Genomic DNA, 22723 nt, shown 5'->3' with positions numbered 1-22723 from the left:
AAATTGGATGGTTGTTTGTTGTTTCCTTCTTCTTCTTCCTCCTTCCACAAGATCATGTGTGTATTTAGCAGAAGATTTTCTGCACATATGATGTGGGAGGAGACTCTGCCACTTCTCTTAAAATTATATCCTAACATCATTAATATTATAGATAAATAAATAAATAAACTTGTATCCTTTATTAATAAACAAATACCTAATTGGTGGGAAATAAAAAAACAAATGGCTTCCCCCATAACAGCGGCATAATACCAGTGGACATAGTTGATATAAAAGGAAATTAAAGAAGAAGAAAAAGGGCAAAATGCCAAAGGGTTTGTTTTTTAATCACAGTTACAGAGGTATTGGCGATTAGTTGAAGAGATGTGATTGGAGGAACATGAAAAATGAATTTGAGTAAGAAAAAGAATGAACATTATTCCTGAGGGTGAAGGTGAGGTCAGCAGTCAAAGTGTCAAAGATACTTTTGGTAAACACATGCTCCAGTCCAATGCAGACTCATTTTTATTTGCTAATGTGAATGTGAGTGATTGCACATGGAATAGTGTCCAGTCAGAGTCAGATGGGTCGTTGCATTGGGGTTGTCTCTTGTGGGGTTCAGAATTCTATAAGCTAGTCTTATAAATTAATGCTGATAATGACCACCCTTTGTTTTGCCTTCATCCCCTAAAAGTTGCGCGAGAGAGTTTCATGGAATGGGAATATTACTTTTCGCTATTTCATTTATATTGCAATAATATCACTTTTGGCCAGAAATAGCAGAATAGTATTATCTCCGTAACAAGAAAGTTTTTCTACCCTTAAACCCTGTTCTTTGGGTCATTAGTTTACCTAATTCCTGACTTTACCTCCACATACGTAACAAATCACTTAAAACAGACAGTGGTTTGAAACCCTCCTCTCATCGATTAGAGTAATTTCTACAATTGCTTGTATACAAAAATATTTAAACAACATATTAACTCAAAAATTATACTAATATCTATGTAAATAGGACTTCGAATCCCAACACTCTTGGTTTTCCCCCTCACTATATAAAACCCTACTACTCCATCAACAAAATATATTAACATTATCCCCTAGGAGGCAAAGTAAGGGGGTCCCCCCATCGTTTTTTTTGTTTCTATAATCCTTGGGGTCCTGCACTTACGATTCTTCAATTTATTAAGAAAAGAATTTGAGCCCCAAAAACATTCTTCACGCAGAACTTGAAATGTGGATGTGTGAATTTACATTTGCAATGGATCCATTGGATTGTGACTTGTTGCCCTACTCATCACATGCTGTGTTTTCCTTGTCAAATGGTCCAAATGCATAATCAATCCATGGATGAAATGTGCCCACTTGGCTCTTCCAAATGTTTGAAAATTTGACTGAAATGTTGCTTCATGAGCCTACTTCTCTGACCACATTCTCCACATGGCAGAGATTAGAGAAGTCGGCTAACCTCCCCGTTTTGCTATTTTTTCTTGTGCTCATCATGTTTGTTTAGGCCTCATTCGTTGGGTGGCAAATCATGGGAGTATTTGTGCTTTTAATATTTCAGAAACCACATCATAATCAATTCAATGCTTTTCCTTTCATTAAAACGTGTTTATCTTCAACTCTTTTTTATTATTATTTATATATATATTTATTTGTAGTAATATGTACATATATTTTCTTATGTTGATTGTTTATGATTTCCCTTCTTATGATATGTGATGCTTATATTAGATGGGATTCTCTAAAATTTACATGAATTGTAATTGTTGATGCATCGTGAATTCTATAATTCTTATAATGTATAAACAACTGACAATCGCTTATGCACGTATGGACAATTAGCACTCAGTTTACACATAAACGGATGACAGATTGTAGGCTCATTGCCTATCATAGGGTGAAATGGCATGTGGGCATATATAAGAAGAGTTATGAAAAGGCTGAGCCTTGATACTCGATTGCATTACTAACAATTTCTTATTCAATTATGGGCAAAACCAACTGTCCATGTTAAACCCACAATTAGGCCTAGGAAACACAACTCGCTATCACCTCACCTATTTCTTCAATGCACTGATGTGAGGTTTTGTTCTGTAAAAGCGTAGGATCAATGGTAGAGGTAGAGGACCTAGCAAAAGTAAATTATATTTCATATTGTATAGGCAAAAAGACTGAAGTAGTAGTCAATTTTGAATTGTGCCCTAGTTTCCTTTCCTTTAGTCACATAATTCAAACTTTTACCGACTTTTGGCTGTAGAACTTGTAGACCAGGGTAAAGACCTAGCAAAAGCACCCACATGGCTGTCCATGGAAAACTACATCAGCATCAATACTTGCACATATTGCGGTATCAAAAGAGATTTATATACAAAAAAAGAAGAAGAACAAACTAGGCGAGGGAGAAGGAGTGTGTTAGGCCTTTTGGGGCAGAGGATACTAAGTTTGTTTTGACCCCTATATGAAATGAATTAAAAGGGCACAATGACCTTTTGGCTTTCTGATTTATGGGTCCCTTAATCTTTGAAAGTTTTTCATAGCTTTTGTTTTGATGTGAAGCACTTCTTTTAAAAGCTAATTCTTATGCGATTCCTTTTTTTTATTTTTTTCTCAACACAAGGATAAGGTTGGTTTAGCTTTGATTTTCAGTCATTAGTTTATGGTTTACAACTTGTTTTAAGGAACTTAAAGTTGGATGCATTTCATTGCAGGCCATTAGTTTCTTAAAGAGAGATAGAGATAGAGAAAGCAAAGGGATATATACCTAACAAAGGTGAATTGTCTTGGAAAGTTTGACAATTTGTTTGGTTATAATTTTCTTCGAGAGATTTTATGACAGTAGGGTCATTAAATCATTGAAAAGTCATGCAATATTGGCCTGCACTTTTGACTATCCCAAACTGTAAAGAGCATCAAATGTTCAAATTTGACACAACCAATATGCATGCCGGCATCAAACCAAGCTTTAGTGGGTGCCTTTAGATTGGCTGACTAGCTACCCACTACTTAATTGGGTCCTTAAAACGATTTCCATATTGATGTCGAATTGTCTGCAAAAAAATGTAGAATTTGCTGGCAAATTTTTTGTTTTTGTTTTGTTTTTCATACCGGCGATATTGGAGAGTAGGATTCGAACACAAGAATTTTCCATTGTTTATATTCTAATCTTAATGAATCAATGCATTCATAAACTTTGTCATATTTTTATTACTTGCCTTGCAAGTTAAAGAAAAAAGATTTCGTAACAATGGTATATATATCATTTATAAATATATATAGGTGAGTTTACAAAAAAACTATGATCTGATCAGTGGCCAGCTAGTGCTCAGATTAATTAATTAAGTATATGATCATACTATGGAAGTGCTTTGCATTAGATGCCCTTCTTCTTTGCCTTCTCCTCCAGTTGTTTGTTCCAACATTTGATGAGGAGGATAGAAGAACTGAAACTTGAGATCATTGTCACCACTGACATACACCACTCGAAAGATGTCGTACTTAATCTCAATTGACCCGCTTTCAAAATAGGGCAGCATTGCTTTTCTCTGGTCTGAATTTAGAATCCATGAGTAACAATATTGCAGAGATTTCCACACAACAAGAGAAGCAATTCTTGGCTTGGTTTGGCATTTCAAGCAAACACCGGCAGCCACGCCTTCCATCTTCTGGAAACCGGACTTGAACATCGCTAAGCATGCGTAAGAGACGTTGTTCATGTTGCCGCCATTGACAACCGCTGTGCTCATTGACACCGTGTCACCTCTGCAAAATTTTGCAGCACAAGACCTGTCTCTTGATTCTCCGCCGTACGCATCAAAGAAGGAGTGTTCGAGTAAGATAGCCATGCTCGACATGTTTGTTAACATTGAGAGCTGAATGGGAAGAAAAATCACTAGCTATGAGAAACATGGGGGAAAAAGTTATTTGCAATGAATGGTTTTGATGACTTTCAAAATTGTGACATGATCAAAAGCGTTTCGTAGCTTGTTGGATTTCAACAACGCACTCGTTGGCAATTCAGCAGGCATGACGAAATGCGCACACATTACTTTATATGCATAATAAGAGGGAACAATTTTATGGAGTAATGCAAGATACAAGCACTAAAATCCTAACCCTAATTTCTGGCTATTGGATATTTTAAATCTTTGTTCTTGATGGAATTGACTTTGGATTAATTCCTCAAGTTCAATTAGTAAGTCCAAGTTTAATAAAACAAGTTTTTGGAGTAAAATCCATTGATTGCTTAGTTGGTTTGCTCCATCTCCAAGTAATATGCATATATCAAGATTAAAACGACACCGTAACGGCATACATGACAGCAAGCAAGCTACCTTTTTTGTCTTGAAAAAAGAAAAAGAAAAAGAAAAAGAACTAGAAAAGAATTTATAAGAGCAAGGTATGAGTAGCTAGTAACTGGACTTACAAGGCTTGCAGTCAATGAGTCCTTGTTTTCACAAGATCTCTTCAGCCATGCTCCAAACCATATGATCTGAATATCAAGGGGAAAGAAACCAGATTAATATCAAATTACGTACTGAGATGAAATTAATTAAACAAAAATATTATTTTAAACATACCATATTTCCATGGATGCTCTGCAAGATGGAGCTTTGTACACAGCCAAGGGACTCAGTGCACAAAGAGAATTGTTTGAGGGCATTAAGAAGGTCATCAACCAGCACAACAGTTGGTCTGAACACGAAGATACTTATGTCCAAATTCCTGTTGTTGAAAGGCACAAAGCATGCCATAAATTACTCTCTCTCTCTTTCCTCTTCTAGCTTTCTATGTGTGTATGTGTGAAAATAATCAAAAGCAGAAAACTGGAAACTTCGACGAGAAAGTGTGGGAAAGTTGTGGCCTTATTAAGTACGGGGTGGTTGGAAAGCTTGGAAAATGAAACTTGATCAAAGGGTCATTGCAGTTTGCCTGGTCGTCTTTCTTTTGGCTTGTGTTGAAGCGGCGAAAGGGAGACTAAAAAGACTTGGCATTTTAGTCTTGTGCATGCTTTGACTCTTTCTAGATGGATGGAGTTGTTGAATTTACGTTCTAAATTTAACTATAAAAACATTAGAAAAATGCATGGAATATGTTTTCGAATTCTCTTTTTATATCAAGTATTATTGAGAAATATAATTAGAAATGGGTGTTGTCGGGTCAAGACTTTCCAGGACCTTGTAGTTGGAAAAACTAGCGAGCTGCTTATGTTCTTTTACCAATATTTTTTTATTGATACAATTATATTTTAAGGGGAGATGGCAAACTTAATAAAACCTATGTTTCATGAATTTTTTTAAATTAATGCTCTTTGACATATTACACACAGGTGGCACGTTCTGATTGGACAATGAAAATGAGTCATGGTGGCAATGTCAGCAATGAAATCCCAAGAAATTTGATTAGTTGGAGAATTTTGGCAGTCACAAAAACAATGGGTTTGACTGGTCAACCAGAAGGATGCCTTCTAAAAAAGGACAAGTCTCTGTCTAATCTCTCTACCGTACCAGAGATTCCTGAAATTTCTTCATCAAAGCGCCATGCTTCCACAGTTCCACCGAAGTCTACATCGCATGGCATGTTTTGGCTTTTACTCATAGGCATAGAATGGCCATATGATGACGGTTAATAGAAGCTTTTGCCTAAAACATAATTATAATTTGGCTCAAGCTTCGAAACCTTAAACTAATAGTGTTCAATTATTGTTCCTCGTGAGGCTTACCAAATCTGTTTATCAAATTTGTACACTGCAATCATCACATCATTTGAATTATTACTAATTAGCTCTTAATCTAGTGCGATGTTTTATTCCATCGATGAAAGATTTCATAAATTCGAATTCCTCTCCCTCCATTGTTGTTACAAAGAAAAAGTAACTACAGAATTCCATGGATTGAACACTTATCCGAGTGGAAAAAATGAAAAGAAATATTTAATGCAAGTGTTTCCAGGAGCTCCACCTGCTCTAACATAGCTTTAAATTTTGAGGTGCCTCCAAATTTATATCCACTCTCTTCAATAACTATGATTCATCAATCCCCGGCTAAGAAAATTACAAGGCTCACATCATAATTCGAGTTTTTTGAGCATAAATTTCCTAATCCTAGTAAAATTATTTTACCTCTTCAGTCACTGCAACGATAAGGTGAGCTTCAAGAATATTGCATCTGCTTCCTCCCATCAACATGGGATGGAAACTGTATATAGTATATACTATATATCATTTTAAAACACACCTACATTAACCTGCATGTATAACATCGAAAAACATGAGCAGTTTTGTTCATCTTACAACCCTATTGATATTTGCAAAAGATAACACGAGACACAAAAATATATTTTAATTCATTAGTTCAAACGACTTTAATGCTGTTCAATTCGAATCCCACTGTTATGCGTTCTCATTTCACATCACTTAAAAACTCAAAGATGCATGTGGTCTCAGTTGGAGGGAGGTTGAGGAAAGGATTCAACGAGGAACATCACTCCATCGATGAAGGATGTACAATTTTGCTAGGTTAAGAGGGAGCAGATATACAGAAAGGAGAACAGAAAAGAAAGAACAAAATAAAGGAAACAAAAGAAACAAAATTGTCATATTATATTCTTTAAATAAGTTATAATAAGAACCAGATTTTCATTGTCCATTTAATTAACTTCTCAGTATTCTTTGCAGTTCAAATATGTACTTGCATTAATACCAAAATTCACAAATTGCCCGACTAATTGAAAGAGTTCTAAGAATGCAAGCACACCTTATCATAGGTCCATGGGGATTCTCAAACCATCATGCGCAAGCTGCACTGGTATCCCTTCCCTATATTCAAACAACAGAAATGCTGAAAGCATAAGTTTCTTAAGTCGCGATATTTCTCACCTATACAGAAAGTGCATTACAAATTGTTCAATTTAGTCTTAACTCTAAACTAAAGCTAGAAGATTAATGCCACAGAACACTGGGACTGCTATCCAATTGAATAAAGGAAAGTGATCATAATTCTTACCTCTCAGACCATTCCGTAAGAAATTTATTGTCCTTGTGGTGATCAAATTGATGAGTCATTCCAATTAACAAGGCTTGTTTTGGACAAATCCTCTTCACAGCTTCAAGAGTCTGCAAACATTATAGTTCACAAGCACGAACATTTGGCTATAAGAAATGCAGATGTTTTTTAGTGCAAAAAACAAACCTGTGGGAGGCAAAGGTGAACATTATGGGATCCAGTCTGCAATGAAACAAAAGGCAAAGCAGATTATGAAGAATATGCCTTGAGAATAATAGGAAATGCAAGACAAGCGAACCTCCAAAAATGAAAGGACGGACATGAGTTAGCAGAGTTTGAAATCACAATTTCCGCTAGTATACACGAATGCAGATTGATGTATGAATGAAAATATACAATTATATTTTAGAATGACACTACGAAATTTCCTAAAAGGACAACATAAATGGAAAAACATCAATTGGGGGATGCCATGGCAGCATCCTTGACTTAGGGGCTGCCCAAATAGAGAAAGCAAGATGGTGGGGTTGGTGGTGGAAGGAGTGAGAGGATGAAAAGCAAGAGAGTTGCAATGGAGGAGTAACAGAATGAAATGGAAGATATAGTTTTCCCTATAAAATTTCCAAAAGAGAATGTAGAACTGACTGGCAAAAAAAAAAATCTGACTAGAACCAAGCACCGTGAATTTGTGCACATGTGTCTATGCTTGTGCTTGTACATTTGCATCTGTTGAGAGACATTATTTTACTTGCATGGCATGCGTATTATCCCAAATGCAATCTCCATGCCTACAAGGGTGAGTCAGAATAACTGTACAAATGATGGTGTGTGAAAACAGACTTTCTACTGACCTTGTATAGAGTGTCCAAGATAAGAAGATCCAACTGCCCAGCTCCATCTTTTGAAATGACTGCAAAATTAGGCCAGAATATAAATTCAAATGTACGTTTTTATTTTTCCAAATAAACACAGAGAATGCCTTGAAAATGACAAAGCACATCAATATTTACACGTGACAAAAACAATGGTGAACTACATAGAGGGGTGGGGGGGGTGGTGTTCACACCACGAGATGTTTTGGGAAGGCCTTTTATGTCAAAAACTGACTGTCCCTACTACAGGCTGAGAAAGTTTCAACGAAATGCTTCTCCATAAGGAACAATCCCCGTAGCCAATGAACTAATTCACTTAATAAAACATTTTTCTTATTAAAAGTGATAGATAACCTGTCATCATTATCTCTGCATATATTAATGGATTCATCACAAAAGTACAAACTAAAATGGAAGGGATAAAATGACCCATAGTATTCATACTCTCCTTCGTAAAGGGTTTCTCCCAGTGCTTTGTTGGTGAAGTTGGGAGTAGAAAGGGAAAAACCAACTCAGATAATAGGACGATGTTCTAAGAAGGGATCCTAAACATCTTATCTTCAAATACTCTAACAAAGTTCAGATTTCTCTTAATCATGATTGAGATGATTAAGGGTACTTAACTAATTAAGGTATAAAATTCAATGTGCACTGATAGTATAAGGAATATCCCTAAAGTACAAGGAACTAATCAACACTCACCATGTTCTGTGCTTGCAGGAAAGCGAGACACATCAGATATGTAGGCTATTCTACATCTTTCACCAAATAGATAACCCAAACAGACATAATCTTCCCCGTGCATCACCTACATTTGAGGAATAGCAGTATGAAACTAGAAGATAAACAAGGAATAGGATATTCATGTCTGACTAGAACAGGTTTGGCGAGAATAACTGGCAAAGGAATAAATTGTAGGCCAGATGCAACAAACGATGTTTCACAATTCTCCTCAATTATCCTCCAGTCAAGCTGTGCTACTCGTCTCAGTTCTTTTCCTTCCTCAACTTTTTTCTTCACCAAGTAAGAAAATTTCTCTGCAATGCTATTCAAAGGTACAACAAGCATAATAAGGTGAACTGCGATTTAGACATAAAAACTGAATGACAAAAAACAAAAATCAGATAAAATGCCTAGAGTAGTCTTCTCATGAGTAACATCTATAATTTTCATTTTATGATGTGAATCCTAAGTTTTGAGTCTGCATTCATGAAAGCAGACTAAGGCTCGTGTTGCCATGACCAATCTATCATGGTGGAAAATTTTACATTCATACGTCCAAAAAAATTTGCTCTAGGAACTATTTCAATGAAAGCAGATGGAGCAACTAGATACCAAGAGCACATCAAAGAATCATATGGTCGTCAGTATCACAATTATATCTAGATAAAACAAAAAAGCAAACGGAGTTGACGTTGGTCAAAACGGTTGAACAGAACAATATCCAAGTTCACCCAAAGTACCTCTCCATTGCATACTGAGTTAGGTAGATGGGAGTAGGGTCAATGTCATTTGTGGGACTATGTGGTTGAACGGCACGTATATCATCCAGACCAAGAACTGCATCAGCGTGTTCATGAGTCAAAATAATCTGCAGTTAATACAAAAATTAGTTCTTATAAAGTCCCAGCATTAACAAGCTTTCAAGTACAAAACGAAACGTATAGTGTTGTAAATAAAGTTGAACTCTTGTACAACTATCCAAGCCAAAAAATAAACATGCATTCGTCTAAAACATTGATTTTAATAGGCCAAATGTTCTGAAAATAATAACTAGCTACCATACACGCGAGAGACAAAAATGTGCATAAAGAAAACTCACAGAATCAATTCTAGGAATCTTATAGCGAGTAAACCATCGAATCACTTGCTCCCTGAACGTCTTTCCAACATCAATCAATATATAACAGTGCTTGCCATCACTTGGGCAATAATCAATCAAAAGCGATGTATTGCACCTGCAAACACAAATCACTCAAATGTTCATTTTCCTCAACATTCTCGGCAAACAAACAAGTACACAATGACAGATCTGAACTTCAATTACCGGTAATTTGGGTTTTGGTCCGGGGGGGTGGAGAGCGCCTGAGGGCATACGTCGCAGGGATTGGAGGGCTGGATCAGGCACATTGCGTTGGGGACGGCGCTCGAGCACCCGGTCCCGAGGAAGATCAGCGCCGATCGACCGCCATTGTGGTCCTCGGCCGCCATTGGAGAGTCTAAGTCGGAAGAAGAGGTTTTCAGTTTTTCAGAGAGAAAGGAGAGAGGTGGCGCAAAGGAAAGGGAATATTTGGTTTGCACATTGGCCCGGGAAATGCGACGGTCTTATCGGTGGGCGTCTGTCTACGTGGCGTAGAATTATTGGCTCTATGTATCTACGTTAATTTACTTGGCAGGTTGGTAGGAAAAAAACTTGACTGAAGAATCTTATTTAGGCTTTAATAAATAAATAGGCTTTCTAATTTCTACGTTTTTCCATTTTTGTTCTTAATTTTCTGCTAATGATTAATTACTGTTGTTCTTCATGCTCTCAAATTATTGCTTACAACTCAAAATTTCGCACTGAACTTTACTTCATGTCCTATTTCACCATTTTTCGTCTACTCAATTTGCAAGACCGTTAAATTAATGACGTAATAAATTAAGAAATTTAAGTTAAGTGTGAAAATTTGAGTTTCAAATAATAAATTAAGACTGATATTCGAGCCCATTGGAAAACAATAATCAAGCCTATAAAAAAAATTAGGGACTGTAAGCAAGAGGAGAGGAAAAAACACAAGGCTCAAAAGAATCGGAAAGGCTATAATGAGGGTTTAAAGTGAGGAGGTTATTTGAGGAGGTCAAATCTCACCATCAACAAATGTAAAGAAATCATGAGACTTAAATATTTTAAATGTTTTGATCGGATCGGCCTCACTTTAACTCCTCACTTTAGAAGCTCCCCAAAACAATATGGCTGACATTGTTGTGGACGGGCTTGGGTTGGGATTGTTATGCATCGGGAGCCCGCGCCTTTTTATACTTTCAGCATGTAACGTATGAATACGTCGTCGTTTTGTACCTGCTCGCCATTTCCCTTTTTCATTTCTTTTTTTCCTCTTCTTCTTCTTCACAGTTCCTACCTAGTTCATACAAACATTTTCTAGTCACATTCGCTGGTCAAATTGTTCATCTCAGATTGGTTTTTTTATTCATCTTTTGTTTGGAATAGTAACTGCAATGTTCTTTGGTCGTAGTTGTTACCTTAGAATCGGAAAAGCAATTGCCTTTGAACCCACCAGCCATCTTTTTGAGCACCCATTAACCTGTGTGGAGCTTGCTGCATTTTTCTCATCATTTTCTTCAAGAAGCTCTGACCCCAGTTCTGATTTTGACTCTAAAATCAAAGCTCGTTCTGTTGAAAGTGATGATTTTGATGCTACCAGTAATGGGTATGATGGAGTTGGGAAATTGGGTGCTCCAGATTTGGGGGACTGGAGTTTCTTAGGAAGTACGAAGAATGATTGCGAAGATTATCAAAGCTCTAAATTTGGTATCTTTGATGACATTGAAGAGCCTGATGGTGAAGAAGAAAAGAATAGTGACGACGACGACGACGACGACGATTTAATGGTGTTTGGTTCGTCGAATAGGGTTCATGAACAAAAGGAAAACTTTGTTAGAGTTGAAGGAGATGAAGATGAGTTTAGGCACCCATTGGTGAGAGAGGTTTGCAGGTTACTTGAGCTTAGGTCAGGCTGGAACCCAAAGCTTGAAGGACAATTAAGGAACTTGTTAAGAAGCCTGAAGGCAAGGCAAGTTTGTGCTGTTTTGAGGTCTCAGGCTGATGAGAGAGTTGCTCTGGAATTTTTCTATTGGGCTGATAGGCAGTGGAGGTATAAACATTACCCAGTTGTGTACTGTGCAATGCTTGAGGTGCTTAGCAAGACTAAGTTGTGCCAAGGGGCTAAGAGGGTTCTTCGGCTCATGGCCCGCAGGGGAATTGAGCGTAGCCCTGAAGCTTTTGGCTATGTGATGGTTTCGTATAGCCGGGCCGGCAAGTTGAGGCATGCCATGCGTGTGTTGACGTTGATGCAGAAAGCTGGGGTTGAGCTTAATGTGTCAATATGTAACACTGCAATTCATGCTTTGGTGATGGGGAATAAGTTGGAGAAGGCGTTGAGGGTCTTGGAAAGGATGCAACTTGTAGGAATTGCACCAAATGTTGTCACTTATAATTGCTTGATAAAGGGGTATTGTGAGGTGCATCGTGTTGAAGATGCATTGGAGCTGATTGATGAAATGCCAAGCAGAGGGTGCCCTCCGGATAAAGTTAGTTACTATACTGTGATGGGTTTCCTTTGTAAGGAGAAAAGGGTCAAAGAAGTGAGGGAATTGGTTGAGAAGATGACCAAGGATGGTGGATTATTACCAGACCAGGTTACTTATAATAATCTTGTCCATATGCTTTCTAAGCATGGTTATGGAGATGAGGCTGTTGAGTTTTTAAGGGAAGCTGAAGAGAAGGGATTTCGGTTCGATAAGGTTGGGTATAGTGCAATAGTTCATTCGTTCTGTAAGGATGGTAGGATTGACATGGCAAAAGAAATTGTGAATGAAATGTTCGCAAAAGGTTGCACACCAGATGTTGTAACATATACTGCTGTTCTCAACGGCTATTGCCGGCTTGGAAAGGTGGATCAAGCTAAAAAGATGCTTCAGCACATGTACAAGCATGGTTGCAAGCCAAATACCGTATCATATACGGCTTTATTAAACGGGCTTTGTCGTAGTCAGAACTCATTAGAGGCAAGAGAGATGATGAACATGAGCGAGGAAGAATGGTGGACACCAAATGCCATCACTTATAGTGTTCTGATGCATGGACTCCGTAAGGAAGGGAAACTGGTTGAGGCCTGTGATATGGTCAGAGAAATGGTTAATAAGGGTTTTCTCCCTAACCCAGTTGAAATTAATTTACTAATTCAGTCTCTCTGCCGAGAAGGGAAGATAAATGAGGCTAAACGTTTCATGGAGGAGTGTCTAAACAAGGGGTGTGCTGTTAATGTTGTCAATTTTACAACTGTTATTCATGGATATTGTCAAAAGGATGACTTGGAAACTGCTTTGTCATTGCTTGATGACATGTATCTCAGCAACAAACATCCAGACGCAATCACTTATACAACAGTGATCAATGCGTTGGGAAAGAAAGGTAGAATACAAGAGGCAACCAAACTTATGATTGAGATGCTGGGTAAGGGATTGGATCCTACTCCAGTCACATACAGGACAGTCATCCACTGGTATTGTCAAACGGGTAGGGTGGACGATTTAGTAAAATTATTGGAGAAGATGTTCTTAAGGCAAAATTGCAAAACAGCATATAATCAAGTGATTGAGAAGCTTTGTAGTTTTGGGAAGCTTGAGGAGGCTGATAAACTACTGGGTAAGGTGTTGAGAACAGCTTCAAGAGTTGATGCTAAGACATGCCATGTTCTTGTGGATAGTTATTTGAGAAAAGGGACTCCTCTATCAGCATACAAAGTGGCTTGTCGAATGTTCAATCGGAATCTGATTCCTGATTTGAAGTTGTGTGAGAGGGTGACCAAGAGACTGATGTCAGAAGGAAACTCCAAAGAGGCAGACAACCTTATGTTACGGTTTGTTGAGCGTGGATGCCTATCACACCAACATCAGGAACATTTGCAAAGCTAACGAGAACTGTTCTGAGCTCAGACTGCGAAGAGTATAATTTTTCTCCACTCAGCATTCTCTGCTGTTGAGATTCTGTCTTCGAGGGCTTTAATATGGTAAGGCCTTATTCTTCTTTATTGATTTCCCATTTGTATTTTTTCTTTGTGTTTTCCTAGCTTTCTGCTCTGTTCGGAGAATGTATTTATCTGTTAGTTGTAGATTCAGAACATGCACATCTGATAGAGTTGGTATTTGGCTACAGATGAGGAGGGAACATTTACAACGTTGGATCTTCATCTGAATATTTTGATTAGACGGGAACGTTTACCTCGTAAGATTTCTTCAGTTTCTATAAAGTTTCCTTTAAATAAAGAAATTTCATTTTGTAAGCATATGGTAGAAAGTGGTTCAAATCCAGGCAAAGGTGGATTAGGGGTTTAAGGACATGATAGTTCTTCTCAACCCCGTGTTGTGTGTAGTCCAGCCATTTGACCCAAAAGGAAAATGTAAATTATTTCTTTACAGAAAACAACAGAAAAGAAAAAACCGGAAAAACAGAGTGATGTTAAAGAACATGTGATAGAGACTAAGGGCTCAGATACGGAATCATGTACTTGACCCCTACTGCGTTAACTTCCATGCCAAGGGTGAGGTAGTCAGGAGAGGTGATTGTTTCCAGTAAGGAAACTGAACCCTCAAATTTGTCCCTTGTAAGTACGTTGAAAGCATATTGATCCCCTTTCTGCATTTAGAATTGAGAAGACCGACATGAATGCATGGTTGAGAGGGTGTTTTCAACTGCAAGGAGTCAGAGGGTCAGGTTACAGTCCAGAGTTTCCAATCTGTAGTTAATTCCTTAGGTCATATGAAATGCAAAGAACAGCAATCTGATATTTTCCTTCGCTTCATAACTCAGTTCTTCTATTAACATCAAGTATGCAATTCCTTTTTTTTTTTTTTTTGGCAGGCGATGCGCATATACTTCGTAATCGAACCCGACAGTGGAATAAGAGACTTGGTACTGCAATTACATCATTGTGCACATGGAACCCGACAGTGGAATAAGAGACTCAGTACAGCAATTACATGATTATGCACATGTTCGGGAGCGCATGTTTGACAACACCAGTTGTGCCATCATATAGAGGAATCACTTTCTGGTTATCTCAGAGGCTTGCCTTCAAAGATTCGCTTTTTTGAGCTTTCAGTTCATGGTTTCAGGAGACTGTTTCATTAACTCATAAGTTCGTAACAGATTCCAGCGCCTAGTTAGATAGCATTTGGAAGATTGACAGTTTTGGTCCTAGTTTTTCCAATGTGTACATGATAATCCTAACCCCCACCACTCTTTCTTCAATATGTAAAAGGAAACAAATAATTGTCAGCCAAAATGTTGTTGAGTGGCCTTCCTATTTTCGTTTCTGCTCATTTGTTGCTTACTGGAATTATAATCAATTGTACAAAAAGAAAGACAGAAAGCATGGTTTTTCTGGAAATTGTTGAAAGGTCCCCTCTACACGTGATCCACTTGACAACTTTTAATATTGTCTCCTCCATTATTGATCATATCTCATATGCAAACCAAATGTATAGTACTTTAAAATATTTATCGGAGAGTTTATCATGGAACCAAAAATAGGGTTTGTTGATTAGTGTTGCTTATCGAGGCCATCTCATAATTGCATATCCACATTCAACACAAGTTGGAAAGATGAAAAGGTGGAAGCAATCTTCGTGTAGGAATATATATGCTGTGGGGGGGCTTTACTTTTGCATTAAGGATATAAAAAGGGCGTCTTTATGTTGAGAGCCACACCACACCACACCACACCACACATGGAACTTCCTAGCATGTCTGCTTCATGGCCAACCTATCCCACTACAAAATATTCTACTGTTGTGGGAGTTGGGTCAGTTGGCCAATGTAGTATGTCCGCCCCTTTGTACTCGAGTTCGATCACCATGTCCTACGTTAGAGTAATTTAGAATATCCCATTGTCAAAAAAAAAATCTATTGTTGCATGCATAATTGCTTCTTAATATCATTGTTCATATTAATCTGTCACTAATCTTAGCTTAATATCATCATTCATATTAACTTGTGACTAATCTTTGTTTACCCAAGTTACATTAGTGTTTGAAGCACCTGATGAATCTTGTGTGGAACTAAAACACCAGCTCTGCATTTAGTCTCTGCCCACGTTGTGTCCTGTCATGTAAGATGTCTGAGAGACTGAGCCCATTCTTGTTGGAAGCATATGCTCGAACCGTATTTTGGATTTTTTTTTATAAATGCAAGAACTTGAATTTGATTAATGAAAAGGCCATATATTACATGCACAAAAAGGGTTGAAATAGTATTAGTATCAGTGTAGCATTTGTTCTTTTCAATCTTTGCTGAGGCAACGTTAATCATATAACTGGGTTAATTCACAGCCTGAACTTAGATTGAAGCTGCCTTGGGCAGACAATGTGGTCAAACCTAAAAGCTGCTTTAATGCTAAAATAAATAGCCCAAAGTGATGCATGCAGAACTTGAGACACCAAACAGCAAGACCAGCATGTGTGATCAAGCTGATACATATGGAAGCTCCATTTACACTTCGTCTCTGGGTTATGTTTTTGGACCACATCACAAAAACAGCAGACAAAGTCCGTGAGGAAATATATTTGATTATGTTTATTATTATTGAAAAGTCTCAAGTTGCCACTAGCAATACGGGATTTGCTCTCTTTATTGGCCCCGCCAGGTTATGCTTTCTCGTGGCATCAATTATGCCTCTCTCTCTCTCTCTCTCTCTCTCTCTCTCTCTCTCTCTCTCTCTCTCTCTGCACTGAGGTTTAGCTTTGCTTGAAAGAATGATGGTTATTAGCAGCACAAGTGTTGTAAAGTAGAGAGGTGAAGACAAAGCTTTTTCTTATCAATCAACTTGTGCCAAGCAGTGTCCCCTTTTGAGGTATCAGCCATCCTTTTCCTCACCTAACCTCCTAACACTTTGTCAGTAAATTGTTTTATTATTATTATTATTTATTTATTTATTTATTTTAATTTTATCAAATTGAAACTTCATTAGATAAACTTCAACGATACCATCACTACTTGATAAAGCCGCACTAAAACTACTAGTCTACATCACCACAATTAACCATAAGCCCAAACAAAGCCCACAAACCCAACATAACCAAAATCCTAAAACAAACCATGAGCCTAGACGAACCCTAACACCACCACCTGATGAAGCGCTGTCGCGGCCACACCCACCACCGCATCCGTAATAGATCTGGGGAAAATATGATTTCCAACAATCTACTTGGGCATAAGAGCGAACAAATAAACGAAAACAACAACTTTGTCAAAGAACAATTTAGAGACGATGTAGAATCAAATTTAGAGAACATGAGCGACATCAGGGAGCGGATTTTGGGAGCATGATTTAATTGAGAACATAAACTAAAAGGGGTGATGGAGAACTTCAATCTAACCATGGTTCAAAAGAAACCACCATAAGAGGCTTTTTTTTCAAACGCCCCAGTGGATTTATTCATTAACCTAAAAGGAAAAGACGAGAAGAGAGGAGGGGAAGGAGGGGCATTGACGCTTCCTCCTCCTCCCCCTTCTATGGAGTTTTCCTTTAGGACTCACAGAGGAAGAGAGCGGCTAGGGTTTTTTGCCAGTACATTGTTAAATTATTGTTCCACCATACCATCTAAATAGTACCATATACAGAACAGAAGCAATCATGATATATATATATACAGAGAGCTTCCATTGAGGGATCCCTCAAATAAGCTTATTTGAGGGACACCCCTTGTAGGGCCCACTCTGGATTGTATTTCACTAATCCAATCCGTCTATTTTGTAGATACACATTCAAAGATCATTTCTACAAAAAATCACTTGAATCCGATATCATTTGACCATTCAATTGATTTATTGAAATTTTAGTATTTTCTTGAAGTACCGTGTTCATTGATTTTGTAGGACACAATTGGATGTCGAAATGGTTTCCGATTTGTCTAATTTTTTATAAGGATGATCTATGAATGAAGACCTAAAAAATAGATGATTTGGATCATTGAAAAAAAAATTGTAGGGTACCCTAAAGGGCGTCCCTCAAATAAAATTATTTGAGGGATCCCTCAATATAAGTAGTCAAATAGTTTCGGATTCAAGTATTGAATTGAGTGGTTAATAGTTCGGATTCAAGTGATTTTTACGGAAATGATCTTTAAAGGAATATCTAAAAATTAGGAAACCTTTAACAAGAAATTTAAGAGAAAAAAATTGCATCTATGACAAGCTCAGACAGACATTTTATAAGCTGGTCAGAAATGGTTGGAGACAAAAGCTTTTCCCCAATTTATTTTTGATAGCTGACTTTTCCTCAGATATTATACAATATTTGGCTTCGTCTGGTTTTCTTGGTTATGATTATCTTAATAAAGTAATTAAAAGATAGGTTACTACTACATATAGTTAATCTGTTCTTAATTGTATAGTATTTCAGGTAACTAACATGCCTTTACTTCCTCCAACACAACATGTAAAACGGATAAACTTACAATATTATTTGAAACGGTAAACCAGAGAGTACTGCTAAAATGAATGTGGGATGTATCTGATAAATCTTGGAGTACAATATTCCAAGAGATAACAATGGTACAAATGAAACGGCACCAAACAACTTCAGATCTAAATGATTTTTTACACGGAATTTATGAAGAATAACTCATATTATAGACGATTCCGATCATTGAAATACATTGTTAAACAATTTTAAAAAGGAAGTGTGCACTTTTCTTACCGTAGGCCACGCTTAACATAAAAAAACCCCCTCACTTTCAATGATATATAATAACTGTTTTAATTCTTTTCAAATTTACCAAACAAAATTCATGTATGAGGCCAAAAGTCTCATATCAGAAAGATTCTCAAGCTAATGAAATCAATTTCGCTGGAAATGTACACCATCAATCAAACGAACCAAAGATATATTAATTTGAAGTGCTATGCAAAAAGGGGAAAGAGGTAAAAGAAACATGAAAGTGCTTTTCATGATTTGCTTTCCCTCAATTATTCCCTTCCGGACTGATATTTTTTTTAAATCATACATGACAACAAATCTTTGATGTTGAACAAATTTCATTAACGCTATAAATTCAATCAGCTTTATCCAAGACAACAAATCCTAGATGTTGAACAAATACATTAGTCACCCACACTTTCTGCTTTAATTTTCTGTTTGAATACATTTCTTCTTCCCTTCCCCTCCTGAGTGGTAAATAGCATCAACTTTTTTTCTAGGAAAACAATAGTCTTTAGGGTTCTTTTTTGGCAGATAAAATCTGATATGATTGGATTTGTTCACTCTTCTCACACCGAATTGAGACTCTCAAAATGTACTTTTGGGACTTCGGCGCATGATCTACAATATGGCGTGTTTATTTTCAAGTTTTTGCTTTTGACTCAAAAGTAAATATTGTCTTCGGGAGGAGAATCTCCGATAAGTATTTAAGTTAATGACTGGATTGCATCTAAGAGACTACCAACACATTTAATGAATGCAATCCAACGGCCAAGATTAGAAGTACGTAACCAATCCTTAACATAAAATACTTATTGAAGAATCTCCCCGTCTTGGGGAAGCGTTGTTTTCTGATATGTAAATAAATTTTTATTACATGATTTGAGCAAAGATAATTCATTTTATACCAATTAGATGGTAGAGAAAGAACAAAAATAGTGATCCAACAAATACAAACTCATCCAAATCCAAAAACAAAGGTTGGTGTGCAAGCAGTGAAAGATGATCCAGCATGATATTTGTGGGGACAAAGCAATGAAACAAAACCCCATCATACGACGTATTAACCAAACTAAACCCATCTTTTCCAGGTAACAAAGGCTTCACCTTTCACACATTACATTCCATCCATCATCAACATTTCAATCATCCTAAAACCCCAATAATCTATAAAGAAGTTAAGAGGGGCCAAGCCAACCCCCATTACAAAGAAAAGGAAGAGAGAAAAAAAAACAGAGAAAAAAAGTTGATAGCTTTCTCTCAAAGTTCCTTTTGTTCATATGATCCCTTCTTCTTCTATATATAATTAAACAACGCATTAGACTGCACTCTCTTAGTTTCTTTCACTGTGTAATTAAAATTCTCCAGTTGATTGGCTGCAAATATGGATGAGTCGTGGCGCATGCGCATGGGATTAATGCCGACCCTCCCGCGGCGGCGCTCTGCTGAGCACGTCTCCACTCGTTCGGTGTTTGCTGCCGCGGATGACTGCCAGACGCTCGATCCGGACTATTTTGCTGACGTTTTTGGGGGACCGCCGCGTAGCGTCCTCCCGCGCGAATTCTCCGGCCGCACAACTTCCTTCTACGAGGAGATTTTCCGGCCACCAGAGTTTGGTTTACCGGCGGATAAGAGCGGCCGGAGCTTGCCGGCTTTCAGGATTCCAGGGAGGAGCGAGGGGTTCTATAGCGATATCTTTGGATCGGACGACGACGGTGGCCAGCGGAGGTCGAGAGAGCGATCGAGGCCAAACTCGAAGGCGAAATCCAACTCGTCGTCGGTGCTGAGCTCGGAGGAGCTCAGCCCTCTCCGGCCGATCATCGGAGATGACGTGGCATTGTCCTCCTTCGCTTCAAAGCTCAGGTAGTGTGACTTGATCATTTCGCTGTATGCCCAACCGTTTTTTAACAGCGGTTATTTTTCTTGACGATTTTACCCCTGTCGTTGCTTTATATTTGCTTCTATTCTGCCTTGGATTTGCTTAAGTTCTGGGTATAGTGAGGGAAAACTAAATAATGATGGCAGGTGTCTGTTTTCGTTCTTGTCCGTGATAGGGGAACTTTAAAAAAATCGTTTGATTCTTTCTATTTTTCTGTTTTTTTCCCCCATAGATTTCATTCTAATATTTTGAAAAACGGATTTATTGAGTTCTTTTATGCTTTGGATTTATTGGGTTGACGCTAAAATAATTTGATCGAATAAATCCGTGCGAATAGAGTCTTGTTTTTAAAATTAATTAGTTAGTATTTGAACTCGAAATCTCTTCCAACATATAAGTTAAATTATGTTCATAACATGTGTTGAAATGAAGATGAGTTGGGTTCTTATTTATTTGGAGTTGACAGCCTAGATCTAACCAAAAGGCCAAAACTTTATCCAATTGGTTTGAAAAATTTAGCAAACCAACTATTATGAGTTCCTCAAGTCAACACATTCTTGATTGCTACAGACCACTAAATGTACCATGTAGATGGAACTCATCGACTATGCTGCCTACCAAACAAGAAAATTCGAAGAAACAAGGCACAGCAGCTCTGCATTGCAATCGCATGTCTTTCACTGAAAACCAAGTTATGGAAAATGCACATGATGAAGGTTTTAGAAGCTCCTATTTTGGATTTACAAAAAAGGTCTTGTCCCCAGAAACCATTAGTCTCGAACCCAATTCATATCGAAGCGTCAAGCTATCTGTGGATGATCTAGAGCTCAATTCCCCATCCTCGGCAGTCTCTTCACTCTGTCAAGAACATGAGGTCAAATTTGGGATTCGGGATCGTGTTTTTGATTATGAAAAGGAAGTAATGCGAGCAGTAGAACGAGAAGAAGACGATGAAGCAATGAGCTCTTATGTGATTGAGATCAATTCTGAGCATAGGGAGGGTACATGTGAAGCAGGTGGTATTGAAGAAGCAATTGCTTGGGCCAAAGAGAAGTTTCAAACACAGAGTAATTCTGAGAAAGAAGGGAGCTTGACCCAACAGGAGAATGAGCAGTCTGTTGGAATGGATCAAGAAGGTGATCACTTGTTACTTTTTAAACTGAAACTTCATGAAGATAAACATAAGAGTAGATGTAATTTGTGTGTTTGATATGATTCAGGTACGCCTAATAATGTGGATGAATTCTCAGATAATCAGCAGAGAGATGAACTTCATGAAATGACTCAATCTCCAGAGGTAAAGTACTATTGGTTTATTTTGAACGGGCATGTAGCAACATTAAGTATTAACAAGGACAAGGGTTCAATGACATCTCACTTCCAATCTACATGTTTTGCAGGAAGAAGAAGAAGAAGAAGAAAGAACATGGGTTGCTGAAGATGAAAACCAACATTCAGAAAAAGAGGTAAGTCCTTTTACGATCGATTCTGCATAACTGTGTCATGTTAGTTCAAGTACATCAGTTTAATTAATCAACATAAACTTTATACTTCTCTGAAATATTTGAGCTACGATATGAGCAAACGAAGAATTCTTCCCTTCTTCGTAAGATGCGGATTGAAGAACAAAAATTTGATCAATATGCTGTGTCTAAAATGCCAGATTGAAATGGAGCTTTTGGATGAAGACATAAGGCTATGGTCAGCTGGCAGAGAATCCAACATTCGTTTGCTGCTTTCAACACTACACCATGTAATTAAGATCTTGGAATTTAAGTAGTTTTTCCTCTTTCAATACTATTTTTCAACTCTCCGAAGTCAAATTAATGTTAATTACATGGTGGTGTGTTTGTTTGGTGTTGACTTAATCAGATTCTATGGGCTGATAGTGGATGGTATGCAATTCCTTTGACAAGCCTAATAGAAAGTTCACAGGTCAAGAAAGCCTACCAGAAAGCAAGGCTCTGTCTCCACCCAGACAAACTGCAACAAAGAGGAGCAACACTTTCTCAAAAGCACCTTGCTGAAAAGGCCTTCTCCATCCTCCAGGTATATAGTTAACCTTTAAAAGAACATAAAGAAGAAATTATAAAGAATTAAAACAAAAATAACTCCAGGAAACTATGATGATGAGTAATGAAGTGATGCTATGCGGTTGTAGGATGCATGGGCTCTGTTCATCTCCCAAGATGTGTTCATTATTTAGCGGATCATCTGAACTCCCTTGGAACTCAGTTTTGGCTTGAAGGTGGCAATTGAAGAACCAGCAAGTTTAAGTACGCAAAATGTTCAAACTTTGCAATATTCATGAAGAATCTCTGCACCATGGATATAGGTGAAATGTAAATTAGTGCATGTCTTCATGAAGAATGTACATTTTTCGATTAACTGCGCTTGGTATTTTATCTGTATATTTTTGTTGGGAGTGTTTAAACAAAATTTTTGGTATTTATTTGTTAATACAAGAAAGCTCAAATAAGACTCGAGAAAGCATCCCAACACAGC

The 22723-nt window shown here is 37.6% G+C and overlaps 4 protein-coding genes across 6 annotated transcripts; 2 read left to right on the top strand and 2 right to left on the bottom strand.

The window, feature by feature from the left end:
* Positions 1-3165: 3165 nt before the first annotated feature.
* LOC103325162 (uncharacterized) lies at positions 3166-4865 on the bottom strand. Its single transcript, XM_008227307.3, has 3 exons — positions 4563-4865; positions 4409-4474; positions 3166-3854 (listed from the first exon to the last, which is right to left on the bottom strand). The coding sequence occupies exons 1-3, from the start codon at positions 4734-4736 to the stop codon at positions 3333-3335; spliced, it is 762 nt and encodes a 253-aa protein (XP_008225529.2). The 5' UTR covers positions 4737-4865; the 3' UTR covers positions 3166-3332.
* An 897-nt stretch (positions 4866-5762) lies between these two features.
* On the bottom strand, positions 5763-10277 carry LOC103325161 (Metallo-hydrolase/oxidoreductase superfamily protein). The gene is made up of 10 exons (XM_008227306.2): positions 9906-10277; positions 9681-9816; positions 9322-9449; positions 8756-8903; positions 8561-8666; positions 7838-7896; positions 7173-7208; positions 6987-7096; positions 6738-6799; positions 5763-6228 (listed from the first exon to the last, which is right to left on the bottom strand). The coding sequence occupies exons 1-9, from the start codon at positions 10067-10069 to the stop codon at positions 6742-6744; spliced, it is 945 nt and encodes a 314-aa protein (XP_008225528.1). The 5' UTR covers positions 10070-10277; the 3' UTR covers positions 5763-6228; positions 6738-6741.
* Positions 10278-10935: 658 nt separating this feature from the next.
* On the top strand, positions 10936-14644 carry LOC103325160 (Tetratricopeptide repeat (TPR)-like superfamily protein). 2 transcript variants are annotated; one of them, XM_008227305.3, is made up of 3 exons: positions 10936-13650; positions 13797-13865; positions 14502-14644. In XM_008227305.3, the coding sequence occupies exon 1, from the start codon at positions 11078-11080 to the stop codon at positions 13553-13555; it is 2478 nt and encodes an 825-aa protein (XP_008225527.2). In that variant the 5' UTR covers positions 10936-11077; the 3' UTR covers positions 13556-13650; positions 13797-13865; positions 14502-14644. The 2 variants fall into 2 exon arrangements, with proteins under 2 accessions (XP_008225527.2, XP_088905064.1); XM_089048938.1 differs by lacking the exon at positions 13797-13865 and having other exon boundaries at positions 14502-14641.
* Positions 14645-19408: 4764 nt separating this feature from the next.
* On the top strand, positions 19409-22697 carry LOC103325159 (Chaperone DnaJ-domain superfamily protein). Of its 2 annotated transcripts, none has more exons than XM_008227303.3 (7): positions 19409-20202; positions 20789-21354; positions 21439-21515; positions 21619-21684; positions 21882-21971; positions 22091-22267; positions 22380-22697. In XM_008227303.3, the coding sequence occupies exons 1-7, from the start codon at positions 19724-19726 to the stop codon at positions 22422-22424; spliced, it is 1500 nt and encodes a 499-aa protein (XP_008225525.2). In that variant the 5' UTR covers positions 19409-19723; the 3' UTR covers positions 22425-22697. The 2 variants fall into 2 exon arrangements, with proteins under 2 accessions (XP_008225525.2, XP_008225526.2); XM_008227304.3 differs by having other exon boundaries at positions 19542-20202; positions 20810-21354.
* Positions 22698-22723: the final 26 nt, after the last annotated feature.

Source organism: Prunus mume, linkage group LG3 (assembly GCF_029339155.1).
Source record: "Prunus mume cultivar Tortuosa linkage group LG3, ASM2933915v1, whole genome shotgun sequence".
Classification (NCBI taxonomy): Eukaryota; Viridiplantae; Streptophyta; class Magnoliopsida; order Rosales; family Rosaceae; genus Prunus; species Prunus mume.
The sequence above is the reverse complement of the archived record's forward strand: the minus strand, read 5'-3'. Positions and strand labels throughout refer to the sequence as shown.